Here is a 22,602-nt window from a genome sequence, read left to right on the forward strand (position 1 = left end):
AGAGCTGACCTAGGGGAAACGTAGCTGACCTCCAGAGCCCCCTCGGTACCTGTTTTTCACTTTCTGGGTTAGAGATTAAGCAGAGTTTCTTAGTGGGAGTGTTTGGTGTTCTGCTTGTGGTGTCAGGTCTGTGGTTAAGGTATGGACTAGCTCTCCGGCTTAGGGTTTTATTTAGGTGTGCCAAGAAGTCTAGGTTTAAAGAGACCATTTTAATGCTAGTGTTAAGGGAAGGCATTAGGGTTAGCAAGAGAGAAAGTGGATTCCTGTCAGAGTGTTGGAGTAGCATTTAGGTTGAGGGGATTAAAATTCCTGGTTCAAGTAAGGTAAGGGCCATACATGGCTGTTTTAAGTCAGTGTTACCACAGCATCTACATTACATGAACCCTCTTACCTCTATGAAATCATACGTTTCTGCTGGCCAAGCTCTTCTTCCCACCCCAAAATCTCACATCTCTCTTGTCCAGGCTGCTCCTGGCCTCCCCCATGTTTTATTGGGGTCAGCTTTCTTATGACATTCTTGATCCCAGAGTATCTGTCTCACCTCTGTTGGCTACTCTAGTCTTGAGACAGAAGTGGCATTGTAGTCAGGAGGGAAAAGGGCACAAAGGTCTTTAGGAACACCCTGCACAATGTGCCCATCAGCTCTGCAACTCCACAAAATTACACTTCCTATGTATAAATTTTGTTTCCCCAATGGCTTCTGTGGATCCAGGGTTACTTTCCCCAAGCCCTCACGCATGATTCAGTTTCATGCATGCTTTCAGTTCATGGAACTGAGCTTATCAAGAGAAGCAAGGAAATAGAGGAAGAGATTCTAGAGATACATTGATCAGAAAAGAAAGGCCAAAGAGAGTGTACCCCCTCTGATGGATGAGAAGGGTGAACTGGTAATGACAGCCATGGAGAAGGCTGAGGGACTCCAGCAACGTCTTCTCCTCAACCTTCACTGCCAGTCAGGCATCCCCAAGTCTTTCATATCCCTGAAATCTCTCATTTCCACCTGGGCCGGGGAAATCGCAGACATGGGGATAGGCTGAGAGAAGAACTCATTGAGAGCAGCCCTGCAGAGAAGGACTTGGGGGTTCTGCTGGATGAAAAGCTTCAACATGAGCCAGCAGTGTACACATACAGCCCAGGAAGCCAACTGCATCCTGGGCTGCATCAAGAGAGGGGTGGCCAGCAGATAGAGGCAGGTGATTGTCCCCCTCTGCTCTGCCCTTGTGAGGCCTCACCTGGAGTACTGTGTCCAGGTTTGGGGCCACCAGCACAAGAAAGATATGAACGTCTCACAGCAAAATTTAGAGAAGGGCTACAAAGAAGATCAGAGGGCTGGAGCACCTCGCCTGTGAAGACAGGCTGAAGGAGTTAGGTTTGTTCAGCCTTGAGAAGAGAAGGCTCCAGGGAGAGCTCCTTGCAGCTTTTCAATCCTTAAAGGGGTCTTTTAAAAACAATGGAGAAGGACTCTTTACTCAGGTAGATAATGACAGGAGGATGTGGTCTAAACTAAAAGAGGGGAGATTTAGACTAGACATCAGGAGGAAAATCTTTGCTGTAAGGGTAGTGAGGTACTGGAACAGGTTGCCCAGAGAAGTTGTGGATGCCCCATCCCTGGAGGTGTTCAAGGCCACGCCGGATGAGGCCTTTGGCCAACCTGATCTAGTGGGTGGAATCTGGGGCAGTTCACTTAGATGATCTGTAAGGTCCCTTCCAACCCAAGCCATTCTACAATTCTATGATACTAGGATGGAAATTAATCCTAACCAAAACCAGGACACAAATAGACTAAGGGCAAGATATCTCTGTGTGTATATCAAAAGAGAGGAAAAGTGGTGATAGTTATTTAGAAAGTGTCAGACCTGAGTATGACATAGGAACAATGGTATGGAGTAAGGGGTGGATATAGTCCGAGTTTTAGCTGGGATAGACTTAATTTTTCTTCCTAGGAGCTGGTGTGGTGCTGTGTTTTGGATTTACAGAATTAGCGAATCACAGAGTAGTTTGGGTAGGAAAGTGACCTTAAAGATCCTAAAATTTCCAAGCCCTCTGCCGTGGGCAGAGACACCTTCCACTAGACCAGCTTGCTGAAAGCCCCATCCAAGCTGGCCTTCAAAACTTCCAGTGAGGGGGGATCCACAACATCTCTGGGCAGCCTGTTCCAGTGCCTCACCACCCTCTGAGAAAAGAACTTCTTCCTAATATATAATCTAAACCTACCCTCTTTCAATTGAAAACCATTTCCCTAGTCCTATTCGCTACGCTAGTTGATGAAGAGTCCCTCCCCAGCTTTCCTACAGCCCCCTTTAGGTATTAGAAGGCCGCCATAAGGTCTCCCCAGAGCCTTCTTTTCTCTGGGCTGAACAACACCAAATCCCACAGCCTGTCTTCAGAGGAGAGGTGCTCCAGCCCCTTGATCATCCTCGTGGCCCTCCTCTGGATTCATTCTGCCCAGATGCTGTTGGCCTTCTTGGCCACCTGAGCACCCTGCTGTCTCCTGTTCAGCCGACTATCCACCAATCACCCCCCAAGTCCCTTTCCCATGGGCAGCATTCCATCGCGCCATTCCCCAGCATTGCATGGGGTTGTCGTGCCCCAAGTACAGGACCCGGCACTTGGCCTTGTTGAACTTCATAGATTTGGCCTTGGCCCATGAGTCCAGTCTATCTAGGATCCTCTGCAAAGCCCACCTACCGTTGAGCAGACCAACATTCGCTTCTAACTTGGTGTTGTCTGCAAACTTACTGAGGGTGCACTTAATCCCCTTGTCCAGATCACTGATGAAAATATTCAAGGGAACTGGCCCCAGAACTGAGCCCTGGGGGTCACCATTAGAGAACGGCCTCCAACTCCATTTAGCTCCATGTCCCACACAGCTCTTTGGGCCCAGCCACCCAGACACTTTTTAATCCAAGGAAGCAGATACCCGTCCAAGCCTCGAGCAGCCAGTTTCTCTGGGAGAATGCTGTAGGAAACAGTTTCAGAATCCTTACTGAGGTCTAGATAAAACCACATCCACAGCCATTACGTCATCCACTGAGTGCATCACTTTGTCACAGAAGGAGTTTAGATTTGTGAAATAGGACCTGACTTTGATAAAGCCCTCCTGACTGCACCTGATCACCTGGTTGTCTTCTAAGTGTTGCATGATGGTACTCAAGATAATCTGCTCCATGAACGTCCCCATCACTGGTCAGACTGACAGGCCTGTAGTTCCCCAGATCCTACTTCCAGCCATTTTGTAGGTGGACATCATATTTCCATGTCACCAGTTGACTGGGAACACCCCTGATAGCCAGGACTGCTGATAAATGATGGAAAGCGGCTTGGTGAGCACTTCTTCCAGCTCCTCAGTACCAAGAGGGGGATCCCATCTAGCTCCATAGACTCGTGAACATCCCCCATGAGGGATGCCATACTAGCAGTGGTGCTGCTCACCAGGAACCAGGCCAGCTTCCTACAGAGCTGCCTTACGAGGAGCATGGCCACCAAGAAGATCTGAGTTATCAGACTCAGCTCAGATCCTGTGAGATACCACACGGACAAGGGTCTACAGCCGGCAGGAAAAGAGGTGCAGGTCTGGGAGTCCCTAGGACAGCCTGGTGTAGACAGGATAGAGGGCTGTGGAGGGGACAGAGGCCTCTGACAAGGCTGAAATTCCCAACAGGACCCAGGGCTTTGTGTGCATGGCTCTGGCTGTTGTCTCTGCCACTGAGACCTAGGAGGAGACAGCTTATCGGTAAAGCACCAGGGCCTCATTGCCTCCTCACCCCGACCCATGAACCAGGCAGGGCTCGTACCATTCTCCTGGCACTTGGCCATGCACATCCCCATCTCCTCCTGCCCCAGGAAGAGCCCTGAGCAGTGTGTGAAGGGAAAGGATCTCCCTTCCCAGGGGCTGGGGGTCAAGGCCTGGCCCTTGTGCTTGGTGACACACGTCCAGTTTCCTACACATATGGTTCACCTTCACATTGCCTTTGTCTGCTTGTCCTCACTGCCTCCAATGCTCTGCTCTAACGAGCTCCAAGGGAGGCTGTGTCAGTGCTGGCCCTCAGGGGGACACTGCAGGAAACTTGCCTCCTGACTTGGACTTCTGGAGAGATGTCTTCAATTGTCTCTCAGTGCTTGAGGTTCATGGGCTCCTCAGCAGAGCCCCCCGAGGGGGATTCCAATGCCTTGGGCTGGGCGTGTGGTGCTGAGCTGGGCCGGGCTCGTGGGACAGAGAGAGCTCGTGGCAAGAGGGCCGTGGTGCAGAGAGACAGCTGTGCCCAGGAGCAGCTCCTGTGCACAGCGCAGCAGGGCTGGGGGCTCTGATTGCAGCTGGCACGGGGACAGGAGAGAAGGAGAGAGGGCTTGGAGGCAGTTGGCAGTGGCAGGATGCTGAGAGCTGCCTGCAGGAGAAATCTGCACATCCCTTGACAAGGTACGTCTCTGGCTGCAGGGCCATGCAGCTGCCCGTCCTGGAAGGGTCTCCTGCTGGGTCTTGTTTCTGGGAGGGCAGTGGGCAATGCAGTAGGCTTTGGGAGTCCTGCTGGATGGCACTGCGAGGTGAGGAAGTCTGGCAGAAGCCCCTTGGAGTGCCCGAAGCCAGCTGCCCCTGGTCAGCCGAGAGTGGGTGACCAAGCCTCCTTCAGACACTACAGGGGATTCAGATGGGATGTTGGCACACTTCAGCTTGTAGATATCCATCTCTGTCTGTGTTGCAGCCTCCTGTGTTGCAGGAGATCCTGAGGCACAGCTGATCTCTCTTTTTCTCTTTGGGACTAGGACTCACTTTTCTGGGTTAGAAATTTAGCAAATGTGTTGTTCAGCTTAGGGTGTCAGGTCTGTGGTTAGTTTATGGGCAAGCTTTGTGGAATAGTTTTTTGTTCTACGTCTGCCTAGAAGTCTAGGTTTAATAGAGGATTTTAATGCTAGTGTTGAAGGTAGGGATTAGGGTGAGCACAAGAGTAAAGGCAAGGGCTTTGGGCTATGGGCTGAGTTTTGCTTCATGGAGTACTTTGAGTTCAAGCATTAAACTAGTGGATTCCTGTCAGGGTATTGGAGTAGCATTTAGGTTTAGTGGATTTAGGTTAGTCTTTAAAATTGGGCAATGGCCTTACATCAATGTTTTAACTCGGTGCTAAAGCAGCATCAACATTACCTGAAGCCTCTTACCTCTATGAAATCATTGTAGAGGTTTGCCCACACTTTCCTCCCTCTCTAGGAAGGGGGAGAGAATTAGAAAGAAATGAAAACTTGTGGGTTGAGATATATAGAAAGGGTTCATTAGGACAGGAAATAAAGGATAATAATAATAATAATATTTAATAATAATAATAGTATTACTAATAATAATGTGTAAGAAAAAAACTGATGCACAATGCAATTGCTCACTACCCGCTGACCGATGCCCAGCCTATCCCCGAGCAGCCGGCCCCCCCACCCCGGCCAGCCACCCCTATATATTGTTTACCATGACGCCAGATGGTATGGAATACCCCTGTGGCCAGTTTGGGTCAGCTGTCCTGGGTCTGTCCCCTCCCAGCTCCTGCTGCACCCCCAGCCTGCTCGCTGGCAGGACAGAGCGAGAAGCTGAAAAGTCCTTGGCCTGGTGTAAACACTGCTCTGCAACAATTAAAAATATCAGCGTGTTATCAGCGCTTCTTCTCATCCTAATCCAAAACATAGCACCCTACCAGCTACTAGGAGGAAAAATTAACTCTGTCCTAACTGGAACCAGGACAGATATCCACCCCTTATTCCATACCATTTATGTCCTGCTCAGGTTACACTCTTTCCAATACCTTGTAATTAATCACCATCTTCATCTATGATATATAGCAATCATGGTAGTGATGACATACAGTATTATATAATAATTAACATACTACAATTCAACTCATGGGCTATTCTCACCCAGTATTAAATCCCCTTGAGGTACACACCGGACCTCCCCATTCTTTTGCATTACCCACCAAGTGCATCCAGGTCCCTGAGCAAAAGCAATCCCACGAATGGGTTTGCCTTTTCCTGAGGCAGGAGTAACCCAGACTGTTTTACCCAGCATGTTTCTTACGTGCACTACAGGAACTTTATCCCCTTCTACAGTGCGTAACAGGTTTGATTGGGCAGGGTCCAGCTCGGTTGGCAGATCCCCTAGTATTGACTAACCAGGTGGCCTTTGCCAAATGTGTATCCCAATTTTGGAATGTCCCAGCACCCATTGCTTTCAGTGTAGTCTTCAACAGTTCATTGTATCGTTCAACTTTTCCAGAGGCTGGTGCGTGATAGGGGATGTGATACACCCACTCAATACCATGTTCTTTGGCCCAAGTGTCTATAAGGTTGTTTCGGAAATGAGTCCCGTTGTCTGACTCAATTCTCTCTGGGGTGCCATGTCGCCATAGGACATGGGCCTTTTCAAGGCCCAGGATAGTGTTCCGGGCGGTGGCATGAGGCACAGGATATGTTTCCAGCCATCCGGTGGTTGCTTCCACCACTGTAAGTACGTGGCGCTTGCCGTTGCGGGTTTGAGGGAGTGTGATGTAATCAATCTGCCAGGCCTCTCCATATTTATATTTCAGCCATCGTCCTCCATACCAAAGAGGCTTGGACCGTTTGGCTTGCTTGATTGCAGCACATGTTTCACAGTCATGAATAACCTGTGCTATAGTGTCCTTGGTCAGGTCCACCCCTCGATAGCGAGCACATCTGTATGTTGCATCTCTACCTTGATGGCCTGAGGTGTCATGGGCCCATCGGGCTATAAATAATTCACCTTTATGTTGCCAGTCCAGGTCCACCTGAGCCACTTCAATCTTAGCAGCCTGATCCACCTGCTGGTTGTTTTGATGTTCTTCAGTAGCCCGATTCTTGGGCACATGAGCATCTAAATGGCGTACCTTTACAACCAGGTTCTCTACCCGGGCAGCAATATCTTGCCACAATGCCGCAGCCCAGATGGGTTTGCCCCTGCGCTGCCAGTTGTTCTGCTTCCATTGCTGTAACCACCCCACCAGGGCATTTGCTACCATCCATGAATCAGTACAGAGATAGAGAACTGGCCACTTTTCTCGTTCAGCAATATCTAAAGCCAGCTGAATGGCTTTCTACTTCTGCAAACTGACTCGATTCACCTTTCTCCCTCAGCAGCTTCTGCAACTCATCGTGTAGGACTCCATACAGCAGCTTTCCATCTCCGATGCTTTCCCACAATACGACAGGACCCATCAGTGAACAGGGCATATTTCTTCTCATTTTCCGGTAGCTTGTTGTACAGTGGGGCTTCTTCAGCACGAACCACCTCCTCCCTCTGATGATATCTCAAAGTATTTGCCTTCTGGCCAGTCCATAATCACCTCCAAGATTCCTGGGCGACTGGGGTTTCCTATTCGAGCCCGCTGAGTAATCAGTGCAACCCACTTGCTCCATGTAGCATCAGTTGCATGATGTGTAGAGGGGACCCTTCCTTTGAACATCCAGCCTAGTACCGGCAGTCGGGGTGCCAGGAGGAGGTGCGCTTCAGTACCGACTCACTTCCGAAGAAGATCGAACTCCTTCGTATGCTGCCAATATCTCCTTTTCAGTTGGAGTATAGCGGGCCTCAGATCCTCTGTATCCCCGACTCCAAAACCCCAGGGGTCGACCTCGAGTTTCCCCAGGTTATTTCTGCCAGAGGCTCCAGGTGGGACCATTCTCCCCGGCTGCGGTGTAGAGCACATTCTTTACATCTGGTCCTGTTCGGACTGGCCCGAGGGCTACTGCATGAACTATTTCCTGCTTAATTTGTTCAAAGGCTTGTCGTTGCTCAGGGCCCCATTCAAAAGCATTCTTCTTACGGATTACTTGGTAGAGCGGGTTTACAATCAGACTGTAATTTGGAATATGCATTCTCCAAAACCCCACGACACCTAGGAAAGTTTGTGTTTCTTTTTGCTAGTTGGTGGAGACATAGCTGTTATTTTGTTGATCACATCCATTGGGACTTGACGATGTCCATCTTGCCATTTAATTCCTAAAAACTGGATCTCTCGTGCAGGTCTTTTAACTTTATTTTGTTTTATGGCAAAACCGGCCTTCAGAAGGATTTGGACTATTTTCTTCCCTTTTCTCGAAAACTTATTCTGCAGTGTCACCCCACACAATGATGTCATCGATGTACTGCAGGTGTTCAGGGAGCTTCCCCCTGCTCCAGTGCAGGCTGGATCAGTCCATGGCAAATGGTAGGGCTATATTTCCACCCCTGGGGCAGCTGATTCCAAGTATATTGGACTCCCTCCAAGTGAGAGCAAACTGTGGCCTGCACTGTGCTGCTAGAGGGATGGAGAAAGATGCGTTAGCGATATCAATTGTGGCATACCACTTGGCTGCCTTTGATTCCAGTTCATACTGGAGTTCTAGCATGTCCGGCACTGCAGCACTCAGTGGTGGCGTGACTCTCGTTCAGGCCACGATAGTCCACTGTTAGTCTCCTACTCACCATTAGACTTTCGCACTGGCCATATGGGACTATTAAAAGGTGAATGAGTCTGGCTGATCACTCCTTGGCTCTCCAGTTCACGAATTAGCTTATGGATGGGACTCAGGAGTCTCGGTTGGTGCGATATTGCCGCCGGTGCACAGTTGTGGTAGCGACTGGCACTTGCTGTTCTTCAACCCTCAGCAACCCCACAACAGAAGGGTCCTCTGAGAGACCAGGCAAGGTAGATGCCTTGGATGGGTTGGAATACCCTCTGCGGGGGCAACTTGCACTGCTACAGCTCCTTTCTCTGACCCAGACACAAGAGTGGGAGCAGCTGCAGGAGCTGGAGCTGCTGCAGGGGCTGGAGCTGGAGCGGCTGCAGGAGCTGGAGCAGCTGCAGGAGCTGGAGCTGGAGCTATAGTAGCATCAACTGCAGCTCGATAGGCACAAGCCAGACCCCAGCACGCTATAGTGATTTGTGTCACTTTGGAACTGCCAGAGTCATGACACCTTCTTTTCAAGCATTCTGCCAGCTTTTTAGGATTTTGCAGTTGTTCAGGGGTGAACGTCCAAAACACTGGAGGTGACCACTGCTCTAGAAACCTGCCCATATCCTCCCACACTCCCTGCCACTCGCAACTATCCCGCTTCAAGACAGATCTCCGGATGAGATTCCTAAGTAGTTGTTTAACCCTCAACAAAACCTGAAGCGCATTCAGGAGACATAACAACAAGAACATGCTGGTCTGAGTATCCCAAGGATATTCAACATCTCGGAGAACCACCGTAACTAGCTCGGGGGATAAGAGGATGGTGAAGGAGAAAGGGAGAGTGAACAGGGAGGGAAACATCTTCTCCTGTCCCCTTCACAGATTGGCTCCCTAACGAAAAACAGGCAATAGGTGTAATTGCTAATAGTTTCCTGAGATATAGTTTCCAAAGTATAGAGTCGACGTCAGTGCTGAGTACAAATACCAGGTTAGAGTCGTGACCAGATATTTCATCATTTTATAAGCCATTGTTACACCGCACAGTACCATAACAATCTTAAACCAGGGCTCGGAAAGGATAAACAGCGTTACAGGGAGCACATACAGAAAGTAACGCGCCATAAAACTCAATTTGGAAAACAGGCACAGCAGACTGGAGATTAAGGCAATCAACATCGTGACTAGCAACTATTAAGCAGGTCCAATACTTATACCAATTTTAGTTTAACACACTCTGGTCAGATTTGTCGATATCTCAACCCTTCGAGCCCCACGTTGGGCGCCAAAAAGGACTGTTGTGGTTTAACCCGGCTGGCAGCTAAACACCACACAGCCGTTCGCTTGCCCTCCCCCTCCCTCTCTGGGATCAGGGAGAGAAACGGGAAAGTGAAGCCGGTGAGTTGAGATAAAGACAGTTTATTAAGACAGGAATATAATAATAACAATAATAATAATAATAGTGATAATGATTATAGTATTAATAATAATAATGTGTAAGAAAACAAGTGATGCACAATGCAATTGCTCACCACCCGCTGACCGATGCCCAGCCTATCCCCGAGCAGCCAGCCCCCCACCCCGGCCAGCCACCCCTATATATATTGTTTAGCATGACGTCAGATGGTATGGAATACCCCTTTGGCCAGTTTGGGTCAGCTGTCCTGGGTCTGTCCCCTCCCAGCTCCTGCTGCACCCCCAGCCTGCTCGCTGGCAGGACAGAGCGAGAAGCCGAAAAGTCCTTGGCCTGGTGTAAACACTGCTCTGTAACAATTAAAACATCAGCATGTTATCAGCGCTCTTCTCATCCTAATCCAAAACATAGCACCCTACCAGCTACTATAAGGAAAATTAACTCTGTCTTAACTGGAACCAGGACAGCATCTAATAAGTATCTCTCCAATTTGGAGACCAGGATGTCATGTGGGATCGTGTCAAAGGTCTTAGAGAAATCCAAGTAGATGACATCGGTCGGTCTTCCCTTGTCGTCTGATGTGGTCGCTCCATTGTAGAAAGCCACCAGATTGGTCCAGCACAACTTACCCTTTGGTGAAGCCATGCTGGCTGTCTTGGATCACGTCTTTCTCTTTCATGTGCCTGACATTGATTCCAGGAGGATCTTTTCCATGGTCTTGCCAGGCACAGAGGCGAGGCTCACTGTTCTGTAGTTCCTTGGGTCCTCCTTTCTACTCCTTTTAGAAATGGGAGTGATGTTTTCATTTTCCGGTCACCAGGGACTTCACCCGACTGCCAGGACTCTTCAAATATGATGGAGAGAGGCTTGGCAACTACATCAGCCAGTTCCCTCAGGACCTGGGGTGCATGTCATCAGGCCCCATAGACTTGTACTTGTTTAGTTTCATCAGGTGTTCCCAAACCTGCTCTTCACTCACAGTGGGTGGGATTTTGCCCCCCAGCCTCCATCTCTGGGTTCAGGGAAATGAGAGATTTGGGGAAGCCTGACTGGCAGTGAAGAGTGAGGCAAAGACGTTGCTGAGTCCCTCAGCCTTCTCCATGGATGTCATTACCAGTTCAGCCTTCTCATCCATCAGAGGGGGTACACTATCCCTGGCCTTTCTTTTCTGAGCCATGTATCTATAGAATCTCTTTCTGTTACTCTTTGCTTCACTTGATAAGCTCAATTCCACCTGTGCCTTGGCTTTCACAGAATCACAGAATCACAGAATCATCTAGGTTGGAAGAGACCTCCAATATCACCTAGTCCAACCTCTGACCTAACACTAACAAGTCCTCCACTAAACCATATCACTAAGCTCAACATCTAAATCTCTCTTAAAGACCTCCAGGGATGGTGACTCAACCACTTCCCTGGGCAGCCCGTTCCAATGCCTAACAACCCTTTCGGTAAAGAAGTACTTCCTAACATCCAACCTAAACCTCCCCTGGCGCAACTTTAGCCCATTCCCCCTCGTCCTGTCACCAGGCACGTGGGAGAATAGACCAACCCCCACCTCTCTACAGCCTCCTTTAAGTTACCTATAGAGAGCGATGAGGTTGTCCCTGAGCCTCTTCTTCTCCAGGCTGAACAATCCCAGCTCCCTCAGCTGCTCCTCATAAGACTTGTTCTCCAGACTCCTCACCAGCTTCTTTGCCCTTCTCTGACTCTCTCTAGCACCTCCATGTCCTTCTTGCAGTGAGGGGCCACAAATTGAGCACAGTACTCAAGGTGCGGCCTCACCAGAGCCAAGTACAGGGGACAATCACCTCCCTAGACCTGCTGGCCACGCTGCTTCTTATACAAACCAGGATGCTGTTGGCCTTCTTGGCCACCAGAGCACACTGCTTACGCCAGTCCAAGCCACGAGCAGCCAGTTTCTTGAGGAGAATGTTGTTGGAAACGATGTCAAAAGCCTTACTGAATTCAAGGTAGTTCACATCCACAGCCTTTCCCTCATCCACTAAGCGTGTCATTTGCCTTATCCCATCCCTGCACATTCAAAACAGAAGCATGTGTGAGGGGCTGGGAAAAGGACCCTGGATCCATAGAAGCCATTCAGGAAACAAAAGTTATAGGTAGGAAGTGTGATTGTGTGGAGGTGCAGAGATGATGGGCACATTGTATATTATGCTCCTAAAGACCTTTGTGTCCTTTTCCCTCCTGACTACAATGCCACTTCCTTCTCAGGAATGGAGTAGCCAACAAAGGTGAGACAGATGCTCTGAGATCAGGAACGTCATCAGAAAGCTGATCCCAGTAAGATATGGGGAGGTCAGGAGCAGCCTGGACAAGAGAGATGCGAGATTTTGGGGTGGGAAGAAGAGCTTGGCCAGCTGAAATTAATGATTTCGTAGAGCTAAGAGGGGTCATGTAATGTTGATGCTGCAGTAACACTGACTTAAAACAGTCATGTATGGCCCTTACCTTACTTGAACCAATAATTTTAATCCCTAAACCTAAATGCTACTCCAACACTCTGACAGGAATCCATTTCTCTAATGCTTGAACTCAAAGTATCACTTAGAGGAAAACTCAGGCCATACCCCTTTCCCTTACCTTTACTCTCTTGCTCACACTGATCCCTTCCCTTAATACCAGTATTAAAATGCTCTGATTAACCCTAGACTTCCTGGCAGACCTGAAAAAAAAAACCAACAACAAAAAAACATAAATAACAGAACTTACTTAAAAACAGACCTGATACCCACAGAAGAACACCAAAACTTCCCAGTAAAGTTTTGTTCACTCTCTAACCCAGAAAGGTGAGCCCTAGTTGCTTGGGAACCCTGCCAGTATAACTTTGCTGAAACTCTAACCCAGAAATTGAAAACCAAGTCCCCAGGGGACTAGAGAGAGGTCAGCTCTGCTCTCAGGATCTCCTGCCCCAGCAGGAGGAATGGGACTGGGGCAGTGACTGGGAGGTCACTTTCTGTCTCTGCAGCTGATAGGGCAGCAGCAGGAACGTGTCACGCAAAGGGACTGTGAGGTCCCTTGTGTCTGGAGGTGGCAGGTCACCCTTGGCTTCTCCCTGGGATCGGCACTTTGGGGCTGACATCTGCCAGTGTCCCTGCTAGGCCAGCAGAAGGCCCCTGCTTGGCATGCTGCCTGTGGGATCCCCTCTGCCTCCATCCCCAGGAGGACCCAGACACAAAGAAGGCCCGCACAGGGGTTGTCCTGTCCCTTCTGCTTGAGTCCAGGACTGGACAGCAGGGGGCACAAGGCTTGGCTGTGTCTAGCCAAGAAGTTGCAAGGCCAGCAGCAGGCCCAAGGCTTGGAAGATGCTGCTGAGGTGACTTCTGTCTGCTTGGCTGACAGGCCGCAAGGAGCCTGATGGGTTGGGATGCCTGCTTCAGGAGTGGTTGCCACTCTGATGGAGCTTTTCTTGGTGGTAGGAAAGAGCAGGAGAGAAAACTGCCACAAAGTGCACCTTGGAAGGTTGGCACTGGCCATGAAGAGGAAGAAGTGTCCCTCAAAGGGTCTTGCAGTGGTGACAGAGGTCACCGAAAGAGAGTCTATGATCAGACCCAGGCTTTGTGTTTCAAGGAACAGCTGATGAGAGTTGACGAGACATGGGTGAGATGATGGAAAGTCCTGGATGAGAGCAAGGTGATGGACAGAGATGGGTGTTTGCAGACTTCAAGGAAATAGGGCAAAGAGTGGGACAGCATAGGAAAGCCTGCAGAGGAGAAGGCAGAGGGTGCTGGCAGGAATGGAAGGCCCCAACAGCCCTGACGTTTTTGTCCCTTTGCCTAGAGCTTCTGAGGAGACGAGATAGAGTCATTGCAATGGGGCCTCACAGCTTCCTTGATAGCCTGTGCAGGGGTGGGGAGGTGTCCTAATGAAGTTCTTGTCGTGGCATCACACTGGGGCCCATTAATACTCCAAGTCACTTCAACTTTTCCTCCTGACTTTACCTTCTCAAGCGGTTACATCATTCTCCTCTCAGTACCTGAGCTTCATAGACCGAGCACCAAAATACACCATGGAACTCATTAAAATGCAGAATGTCCTTTGCAGACATATCTCTCCCATGATTTTCTTCAAGTCTTCGAGACTTGTGTAGCTAATTGGAGAGCTTTCATGGTGTAGTTAAGGAGGAAGATTTCAAAGGGCATCTAAAAGAAATCTTTCCTCATTTTAAAGGCAGAATTTTGTTGCATTTCAGTTTAGAGCATCATTTTCCTATAGATACTGGTCTAGAGTTACTCCTTTGAAGCCCTGCTTAGGTAGGAAGAGCAGGGTTTTTCCAATTTAAAAACAAACAACAGGAAACCATGCTGCAATTTTCAAAAAAATAAAAAAGAAAAGTTCAAGTTCCTCATTTTGTCGCCTCCAATGATGTTATCCTTCCCATAAGAATGACTGTACATGATATATTTTACACTGTTTAATAGGAAATTTAAAATCATAGTGTTAATATTAATCCATATCATGCTAATTCAATGAGAAACGATGAGTTTCTTGCTAAGGAAACTATTAGACAGACTGCTGAGAGATGGGCGAGCTAGAACTCACTGAGACTCAAAGCAGCAACTGGGTTGGTGAGAGCGGTCTGAATGATCAAAGAGTAAGGGGAGGGCAAAGCAGGAGAACCATGGGAAGCGCATGGGGCAAGACAGGCAGCTGGAAAGGGGATATTCAGCATGTTCTGTGTAATCAAGATGGGTTTTTTGCCTGGAAGATGAGGGAGCACACCATGATAGACAAAGCGATGACAATGCAAGTACAGGTGAACACAAGTATTCCTTCCCCTGCGATTAATATAGAAAATGGAAATTCACATTTCTTCATGATAGAAATTACACTTCACGAGAGACATTTAAAGGAAGGGATTGAATCATTTGAGCTGATGAGTAGTTGCTTTTTTAGTTAAGTACTAAAAATTACTGGGTATTCAGGCAGGGCTTTGCTGTCTGACCATAAGCAACCAGGGAAAACCTCCTGTGGCCCTGTTGCGTTTGAGGCACTTCCCTGAGCTGGCAGATGTCAGAAAAGACCTGCAGGAGACCGGAGCCCTTTGGGAAAATCCGGTGGAGCCAGGTGGAGTTCCCAGGGCACCTCCACTGCCAGCAGTGGTCTTTCTCCCTGTAACTGCAGCCCAGCCCAGCACAGGAAACCCCTTCAAAGACAAATTCCATCTCCAGTGGGTTCCTGGGATTGACCTAGATTTGAAATGGCCATGGGAAACCTGAGATACTTTCCCTTATTCCTACGAGACACTTGAACATGCATTTACCTTTCTGGGTCATCTTTACAAAATCAAGATGAAAAACTCAAGTATAGCACGCTTCAAAATGGCTGAGGCAGAACGCATCAGCTTGTCCCACTTTCGAAATGGTCCCCGTCCAACTAGGATTTTGAAAATGAAAATGTGACATGACCCGTCAGGTCAATGCACAGAGTAAGGGAAACTCACACATATTGTGCTGGAGTGTCAGAAGGCAAAAAGCAATGCACTGTGCCTCAGAGTAATCAAGGAGACCTAATCCAGTTCATCTGTGAGATAAAGCAGAGTGAAGGACGTTGAGTTGTGTCCTAACATGAAGAAGGATGTACATCACTGCTGAAGGAGCTGTCTTTGTGCCATCACCAATGCAATTTACACAAGAACTACCGCCGTGCAGGTCGTGGCAGGCTGCGGTGAGGGGACGAATGCCCTGGGCCCCCTTCCTGCTCTGCCCAGGCCAGCAAGGGCCCCGAGCGGCCTCGTGTCCCCTGCCCCTGCAGCTCTGGGCTCCCTTCCCCAGCCCTGGCTCTGCAGCACCAAGCCCTGCTGGGAGCCCTCCCCTGCATGCTGCCACCGCTCCCTGACGCTGCTGCTGCCCTCTGCCGGGCACTGCCCAGCCCAGTCCAAATCCTGCCAACCTCTCCCCACCCCCTGCCCTCGCCTTGTCACCCACATTTGGCCCTTTCCGCTTGTTCACTGAAGGCCTCTGAGACCTCTGTGCTGTGGCCTCGCTGTGTGTCCTGGCATTGCAGAGCTCCCATCAGCCCGTGCATCCTTTGGCTTAGCTTTACTGTGAAGACCCACTCGCTGCCCACCCAACACAAGGCACACGGCATCCCAGGAAAACCCTTAGGGTATCCTGGTGGCTCCAGATACCTCCCTGATACCGCCAGCCCCGTCGTGTTTCAATCCCAGGAAGCTGCTTCTTGACCAGTCAGGGCCTCCAGGGGCACTGGGCATCCGCCAGTGATGACTCAGTCCAGCCCTGACTCCCTCACCCAGCACCCCGTGCCCTCATGCCCCTGTGTCCCGGTGGCACCCAAGCACAAGAGTGAGGCCTTGAGCCTGGCATTCCCTGAGCATCTTCTGCACTCCAGTTTGGGAAGAAGAGCCCTGAGCACTGAGCAACTTCATTTTATTAACAAGATACCACAACAGAGGCCAGGTGTCATTTAGGAATAAACACATTCAGAGAAAGCCTCTGGGTCACACAGAGGGTTGGTCATCTGGAAAAGGGGAATGAAAGCAAATATTTATCTGCAAACAGAATTTTAAAGAATACGTACCTAAAGGTCACAAATTGCCTGAGATTAACTTGAATAAAACTAGAAAAGGGAGATAGCCAATTTATTGCTAAGTAAATATTACCACTAGAATCATTTTCTTCAGTGTGTCTTTCAGGTCCTGGTTCCTCCTGCTGTAGATAAGAGGGTTCACTGCTCGAGGTACTGCCAAGTACAGAAATGAAACCACCAGGTCCACGGACGGGGAAGAGATGGAGGGGAGCTTCAGGTAGGAAAACATGGCAGTGGTGACAAACAGGGAGCACTTTTATTTTTATTTTTATTTTTATTTTTATTTTTATTTTTATTTTTATTTTTATTTTATTTTTATTTTTATTTTTATTTTTATTTTTATTTTTATTTTATTTTTATTTTTATTTTTATTTTTATTTTTATTTTTATTTATCTTTATCTTTATCTTTATCTTATCTTTATCTTTATCTTTATCTTTATCTTTATCTTTATCTTTATTTATTGTTTTTATTGTTTTTATTAATTTCATATTTTTATTTTTTATTTTTTTAAATTTTATTCTTTTTTGTTGTTGTTTGTTTGTTTTGTTATGAGACTGACTTTACCTCAACTTATGAGTTCTTGTACTTCTTCTGTTTTCGATTCACGTGGTGGCAGTGAGCTAATGGCTCTGTGGTTTTTCCCTGCCTGCCAGGTGCAACCAACAGCAGATGAGTCCTTTCCGAGCCTTCAGTCCCTACAAGACCGTGCTGTGACCCTGATTTCAGCACACTGAACTAATGGAGAAACACAAAAGACAAATATCCTCTTTGTTGTTGTCCTGGTTCCAGTTAGGACAGAGTTAAGTAGCTCATAGTAGCTGGTAGGGTGCTATGTTTTGTATTAGGATGAGAAGAGCGCTGATAACATGCTGATGTTTTAATTGTTGCAGAGCAGTGTTTACACCAGGCCAAGGACTTTTCGGCTTCTCGCTCTGTCCTGCCAGCGAGCAGGCTGGGGTGCAGCAGGAGCTGGGAGGGGACAGACCCAGGACAGCTGACCCAAACTGGCCACAGGGGTATTCCATACCATCTGACGTCATGCTAAACAATATATAGGGGTGGCTGGCCGGGGTGGGGGCCGGCTGCTTGGGGATAGGTTGGGCATCGGTCAGCGGGTGGTGAGCAATTGCATTGTGCATCACTTGTTTTCTCACACATTATTATTGTTAATACTATTATCATTATCACTATTATTATTATTACTGTTATTATTATATTCCTTATATTCCTTATATTCCTGTCTTAATAAACTGTCTTTATCTCAACTCACCGGCTTCACTTTCCCGTTTCTCTCCCCCATCCCAGAGAGGGAGGGGGAGGGTGAGCGAACGGCTGTGTGGTGTTTAGCTGCCAGCCGGGTTAAACCACAACAGTTGTCTATTCCTTGGAAATGTTCTTGACCACAGTTTTTTAAGAAGACATCAGCCTTCAAGCAGTGCCCTGAGGAGATTCTTTCTGAGTACTGAAATGCTTCTCTGGAGGCCGGCTGTGCCACTGCCGTGCCCACTGCCTGTCCCTGCCTGCAGTCCCAGCACAGCCCCACAGCAGCACTGGCACCAAGCTACAGGAGCAGCCGGGCCTGACCACACCAGCAGGGCTCAGCACCAGAGGGGGGCAGTGGCAAGAGAGCAGCTCGGCATGTCCCAAGCGCTGGTGCTCCCTGGCCGTGCTGCTGGGATGGGACTCTTTTCCTCTGCAGCCCTGCACGTGGCACTGCCCCTGCAGAGCCAAAGCAGCTCTCAGAGGAAGGACGTCACACAAGGAAGGCAGTGCAGGCTCCTTTCTTTTATTTAAATTCGTAGACAGCCGGGCTCCTCATTTACAGAATCTCTGAGCTATACTAAACAAGACACATACAGACAGAAATAGAAAAGGGAAAAATAACGACGTTTTATTGGGCAACATGAGCCAAACTATAACTAAGAAAATCCTGTAACACTAATTAACAACAACAACCAAAAAAAAATTACAGAAGATTTATTGTTTCTGTAATAATTGACATAATGTGTTACATGCAACATGAGAGGGGCAACGCACTGATCATTACACACACCTAGTCATCAGTTTCACCAGGGCATGCTTGAGCTCCTGGTTCCTCATGCTGTAGATGAGGGGGTTCACGGCTGGAGGCACCACTGAGTACAGAACTGCCACCAGCGGGTCCAGGGATGGGGAGGAGATGCAGGGGGGCTTCAGGTAGGCAAACACGGCAGTGCTGATAGACAGGGAGACCACGGCCAGGTGAGGGAGGCACGTGGAAAAGGCTTTGTGCCGGCCCTGCTCAGAGGGCATCCTCAGCACCGCCCTGAAGATCTGCACATAGGACAGCACAATGAAAACAAAACAGCCAAATGCTAAACATGCACTAACCACCAGAAGTCTAACTTCCTTTAGGTAGTCTGAACCTGAGCAGGAGAGCTTGAGGATCTGGGGGATTTCACAGAAGAACTGGTCCACAGCATTGCCTTGGCAGAGCGGCAGGGAAAAGGTAGTGGCCGTGTGCAGGACAGCATTGAGAAAGCCACTGCCCCAGGCAGCTGCTGCCATCTGGGCACAAGCTCTGCTGCCCACGAGGCTCCCGTAGTGCAGGGGCTTGCAGATGGCAACGTAGCGGTCGTAGGACATGATGGTGAGAAGGGAATATTCTGCTGATATAAAGAAGGAAAACAAAAAGACCTGTGCAGCACACCCTTGATAGGAGATGGCCGTGGTGTCCCAGAGGGCATTGGCCATGGCTTTGGGCAGAGTGGTGGAGATGCAGCCCAGGTCGAGGAGGGCGAGGTTGAGGAGGAAGAAGTACATGGGGGTGTGGAGGCGGTGGTCGCAGGCTATGGCGGTGAGGATGAGGCCGTTGCCCAGGAGGGCAGCCAGGTAGATGCCCAGGAAGAGCCCGAAGTGCAGGAGCTGCAGCTCCCGCGTGTCTGCGAATGCCAGCAGGAGGAACTCGCTCACAGAGCTGATGTTGGCCATTTCCTGACTTTGGACACAGCTGTCTGTTGGAGAAGAGAAGGCAGAAAAATGTTAGAGCAGACTTCTCAGAGGAAAACCTGTTGCATTCTTACAGCAGCCCTAGCAACAGCCTCGCTCGTTGCAGGAGAACCTTTCTGCATCTCCCCTGCTTGAGCTGCAGCTCGTGCTGGCTGAGGGTGGCCCTGGGAGCAGGGGCTGCTGTGGGCTTCAGAGGAGTCCTTCCTGCTGTGCAGCAGAAGGGAAGCAGGAACATGGGGGAAACTCAACTCCATTTGACTTGTCGGTTCTTGAAAACAAGTCATCTGAACGCAGAGCTGAGCTGTAGGGATTTTGTTTGCTTTATTTTATCCCAGTAGGCCCTGTAATGCTTAGGATAGGTATTGGATGGTTCAATGCCCCTCACATTTCCTGTACACTCCTGCTGATATTTTATGGGGAGTGTCCATTAGTGAAGAGCACTTCTGTCCACCAGTCCTGTTCTCAGCTGCCTTGTGTCACCCCTTTCTGAGCTGCGCTATCATAAGATTGGAGGTGTTTCCCTGAGAAGAAACAGGAGAATTCTGCTGAGGAAGAAGGGCCACAGCAAGCCAGATGGAGCTTGGGAGCTTATCTTCTTTCCATGGGCTGCAGGAGCTCCGGGGCAGCTGGCAGAGAGCCCGGCCTGGCCAGGCAGTGCAGGGTGTTCTGGGCTGACCGGGGGCACCTGGCTTCGGGCACTCCGAGGGGCTTCTGCCAGACCTCCTCACCTCGCAGTGCCATCCAGCAGGACTCCCAAAGCCTACTGCATTGCCCACTGCCCTCCCAGAAACAAGACCCAGCAGGAGACCCTTCCAGGACGTGCAGCTGCATGGCCCTGCAGCCAGAGACGTACCTTGTCAAGGGCTGTGCAGATTTCTCCTGCAGGCAGCTCTCAGCATCCTCCCACTGCCAACTGCCTCCAAGCCCTCTCTCCTTCTCTCCTGTCCCCGTGCCAGCTGCGGTCAGAGCTCCCCAGCCCTGCTGCGCTGTGCACAGGAGCTGCTCCTGGGCACAGCTGTCTCTCTGCACCAGGGCCCTCTTGCCACGAGCTCTCTCTGTCCCAGGAGCCCGGCCCAGCTCAGCACCAGACGCCCAGCCCAAGGCATTGGGAATCCTCCCTCGGGGGGCTTTGGTGAGGAGCCCACGAACCTCAGGCACTGAGAGACAACTGAAGACATCTCTCAACAAGTCCAAGTCAGAGGCAAGTTTCCTGCAGTGTCCCCCTGAGGGCCAGCACTGACACAGCCTCCCTTGGAGCTCGTTAGAGCAGAGCATTGGAGGCAGTGAGGGCAAGGAGTCAAAGGCAGTGTGAAGGTGGCACTGATGTGTAGGAGAACTGGATGTGTGTCATCAAGCACAAGGGCCAGGCCTTGACCCCCAGCCCCTGGGAAGGGAGATCCTTTCCTTCACACACTGCTCAGAGCTCTTCGTGGGGCAGGAGGAGATGGGGATGTGCATGGCCAAGTGCAGGAGAATGGTACGAGCCCTGCCTGGTTCATGGGTGGGGGCGAGGAGGCAATGAGGCCCTGGTGCTTTACCGATAAGCTGTCTCCTCCTAGGCCTCAGTGGCAGAGACAACAGCCAGAGCCATGGACACAAAGACCTGGGTCCTGATGGGGCTCTCAGCCTTGGTAGAATCCTTGATCCTCTCCATACCAGGCTGTCCTAGGGACTCCCCAGACCTGCACCTCTTTTCCTGCTGGCTCTAGACCCTTACCTGTGTGGTGTCTCAGCGGATCTGAGCTGAGTCTGATACCTCAGATCTTCTTGGTGGCCATGCTCCTCGTAAGGCAGCTCTGTAGGAAGCTGGCCTGGTTCCTGGGGAGCAGCACCACTGCTCGTATGGCATCCCCTCGTGGTGCCCAGGCCCTCCTCCTCCTGGCCACTGCTCACTCAGCAGGGTCCCAGTCTGCCCTGATGTGTGGGGTTCCTCTTCCTCTGGTGCGGGACTGGGCTCTCCTTCTTTTAAATGTCAAGATGTTTCTGTAGGCAAAATCCTGCAGTTTCTCAAGGTTCCCCTGGACAGTTGCTCCATTCTGTCAGCTGTTAGTGTCTGCAGGCAGATGGCTCACCCTGATTGTTATGATCCCGGGAACTACAGGCCTGTCAGTGTGACCTCTTTGCCGGGTAAACTCATGGAGCAGATTATCTTGAGTACCATCACGCAACACTTCCAGGACAACCAGGTGATCAGGCCCAGTCAGCATGAGTTTACCAAAGCACGCCCTGCTTGACAAGTCAGATCTCAATCTATGACAAGGTGATGTGGTCAGGGGACAAGGGAAAGGCTGTGGATGTTGGCTACCTAGGCTTCAATAAGGTTTTTGAAACCACTTCCCAAAGCATTCTCCCAGAGAAACTCAAGGTCTGGATGGACGTAGACTTCATTGGGTTAAAAACTGTCTGAGTCTCCAAGTCCAAAGCATTGTGGTGAATGGGGCCAAAGGCAACTGGAGGCCAGTCACTAGTGGTGTCCCCCAGGGCCCAGTAGTGGGGCCAGTTCTCTTCAATATCTTTAACAGTGATCTGGATGAGGGGATCGAGTGCACCCTCAGTAAGTTTGCAGGTGACACCAAGTTCAGAAAGAGTGTTGATCTGCTCGAGGGTAGGAGGGCTCTGCAGAGGGATCTGGATAGGCTGCACCCATGGGCTGAGGCCAACTCTCTGAGGTTCAACAAGCCCAAGTGCTGAGTCCTGCTCTTGGGGAACAACAACCCCACCCATACAGGGAGCAGAGAAGCTGGACAGCTGCCTGGTGATAAGGTCCCTGGGGATAGTGGTAGATCGTTGGCCGAATATGAGCCAGCAGTGTGCTCAGGTGGCCAAGAAGGCCAACAGCATCCTGGCTTGTACCAGGAATAGTGTGGTCAGCAGGAGTAGGGGAAGTGATTGTCCCTCTGTGCTCAGCCCTGGTGAGGCCACACCTTGAGTACTGCACTCAGCTCTGGGGCCCCCAGCACAAGAAGGACACGGATCTATTTGAATGAATCCAGAGGAGGGCCACGAGGATGATCAACGGGCTGGAGCACCTCTCCTGTGAAGACAGGCTGAGGGAGTTGGGGTTGTTCAGCCTGGAGAAGAGAAGGCTCCGGGGAGACCTTACAGCGGCCTTCCAGTACCTAAAGGGGCCTACAGGAAAGCTGGGGAGGGACTCTTCATCAAAGAGAGCAGCGATAGGACTAGGGGTAATGGTTTAAACTGAAAGAG

The 22,602-nt window shown here is 49.9% G+C and overlaps 1 protein-coding gene across 1 annotated transcript; it reads right to left on the reverse strand.

The window, feature by feature from the left end:
* Window positions 1–18,450: 18,450 nt before the first annotated feature.
* On the reverse strand, window positions 18,451–19,377 carry LOC136787703 (olfactory receptor 14C36-like). The gene has a single exon (XM_066985017.1). It carries the CDS (start codon window positions 19,375–19,377, stop codon window positions 18,451–18,453), a length of 927 nt encoding a protein of 308 aa, XP_066841118.1.
* Between the last annotated feature and the right edge of the window lie 3,225 nt (window positions 19,378–22,602).

Source organism: Anser cygnoides, chromosome 30 (genome assembly GCF_040182565.1).
Source record: "Anser cygnoides isolate HZ-2024a breed goose chromosome 30, Taihu_goose_T2T_genome, whole genome shotgun sequence".
NCBI lineage: Eukaryota > Metazoa > Chordata > Aves > Anseriformes > Anatidae > Anser > Anser cygnoides.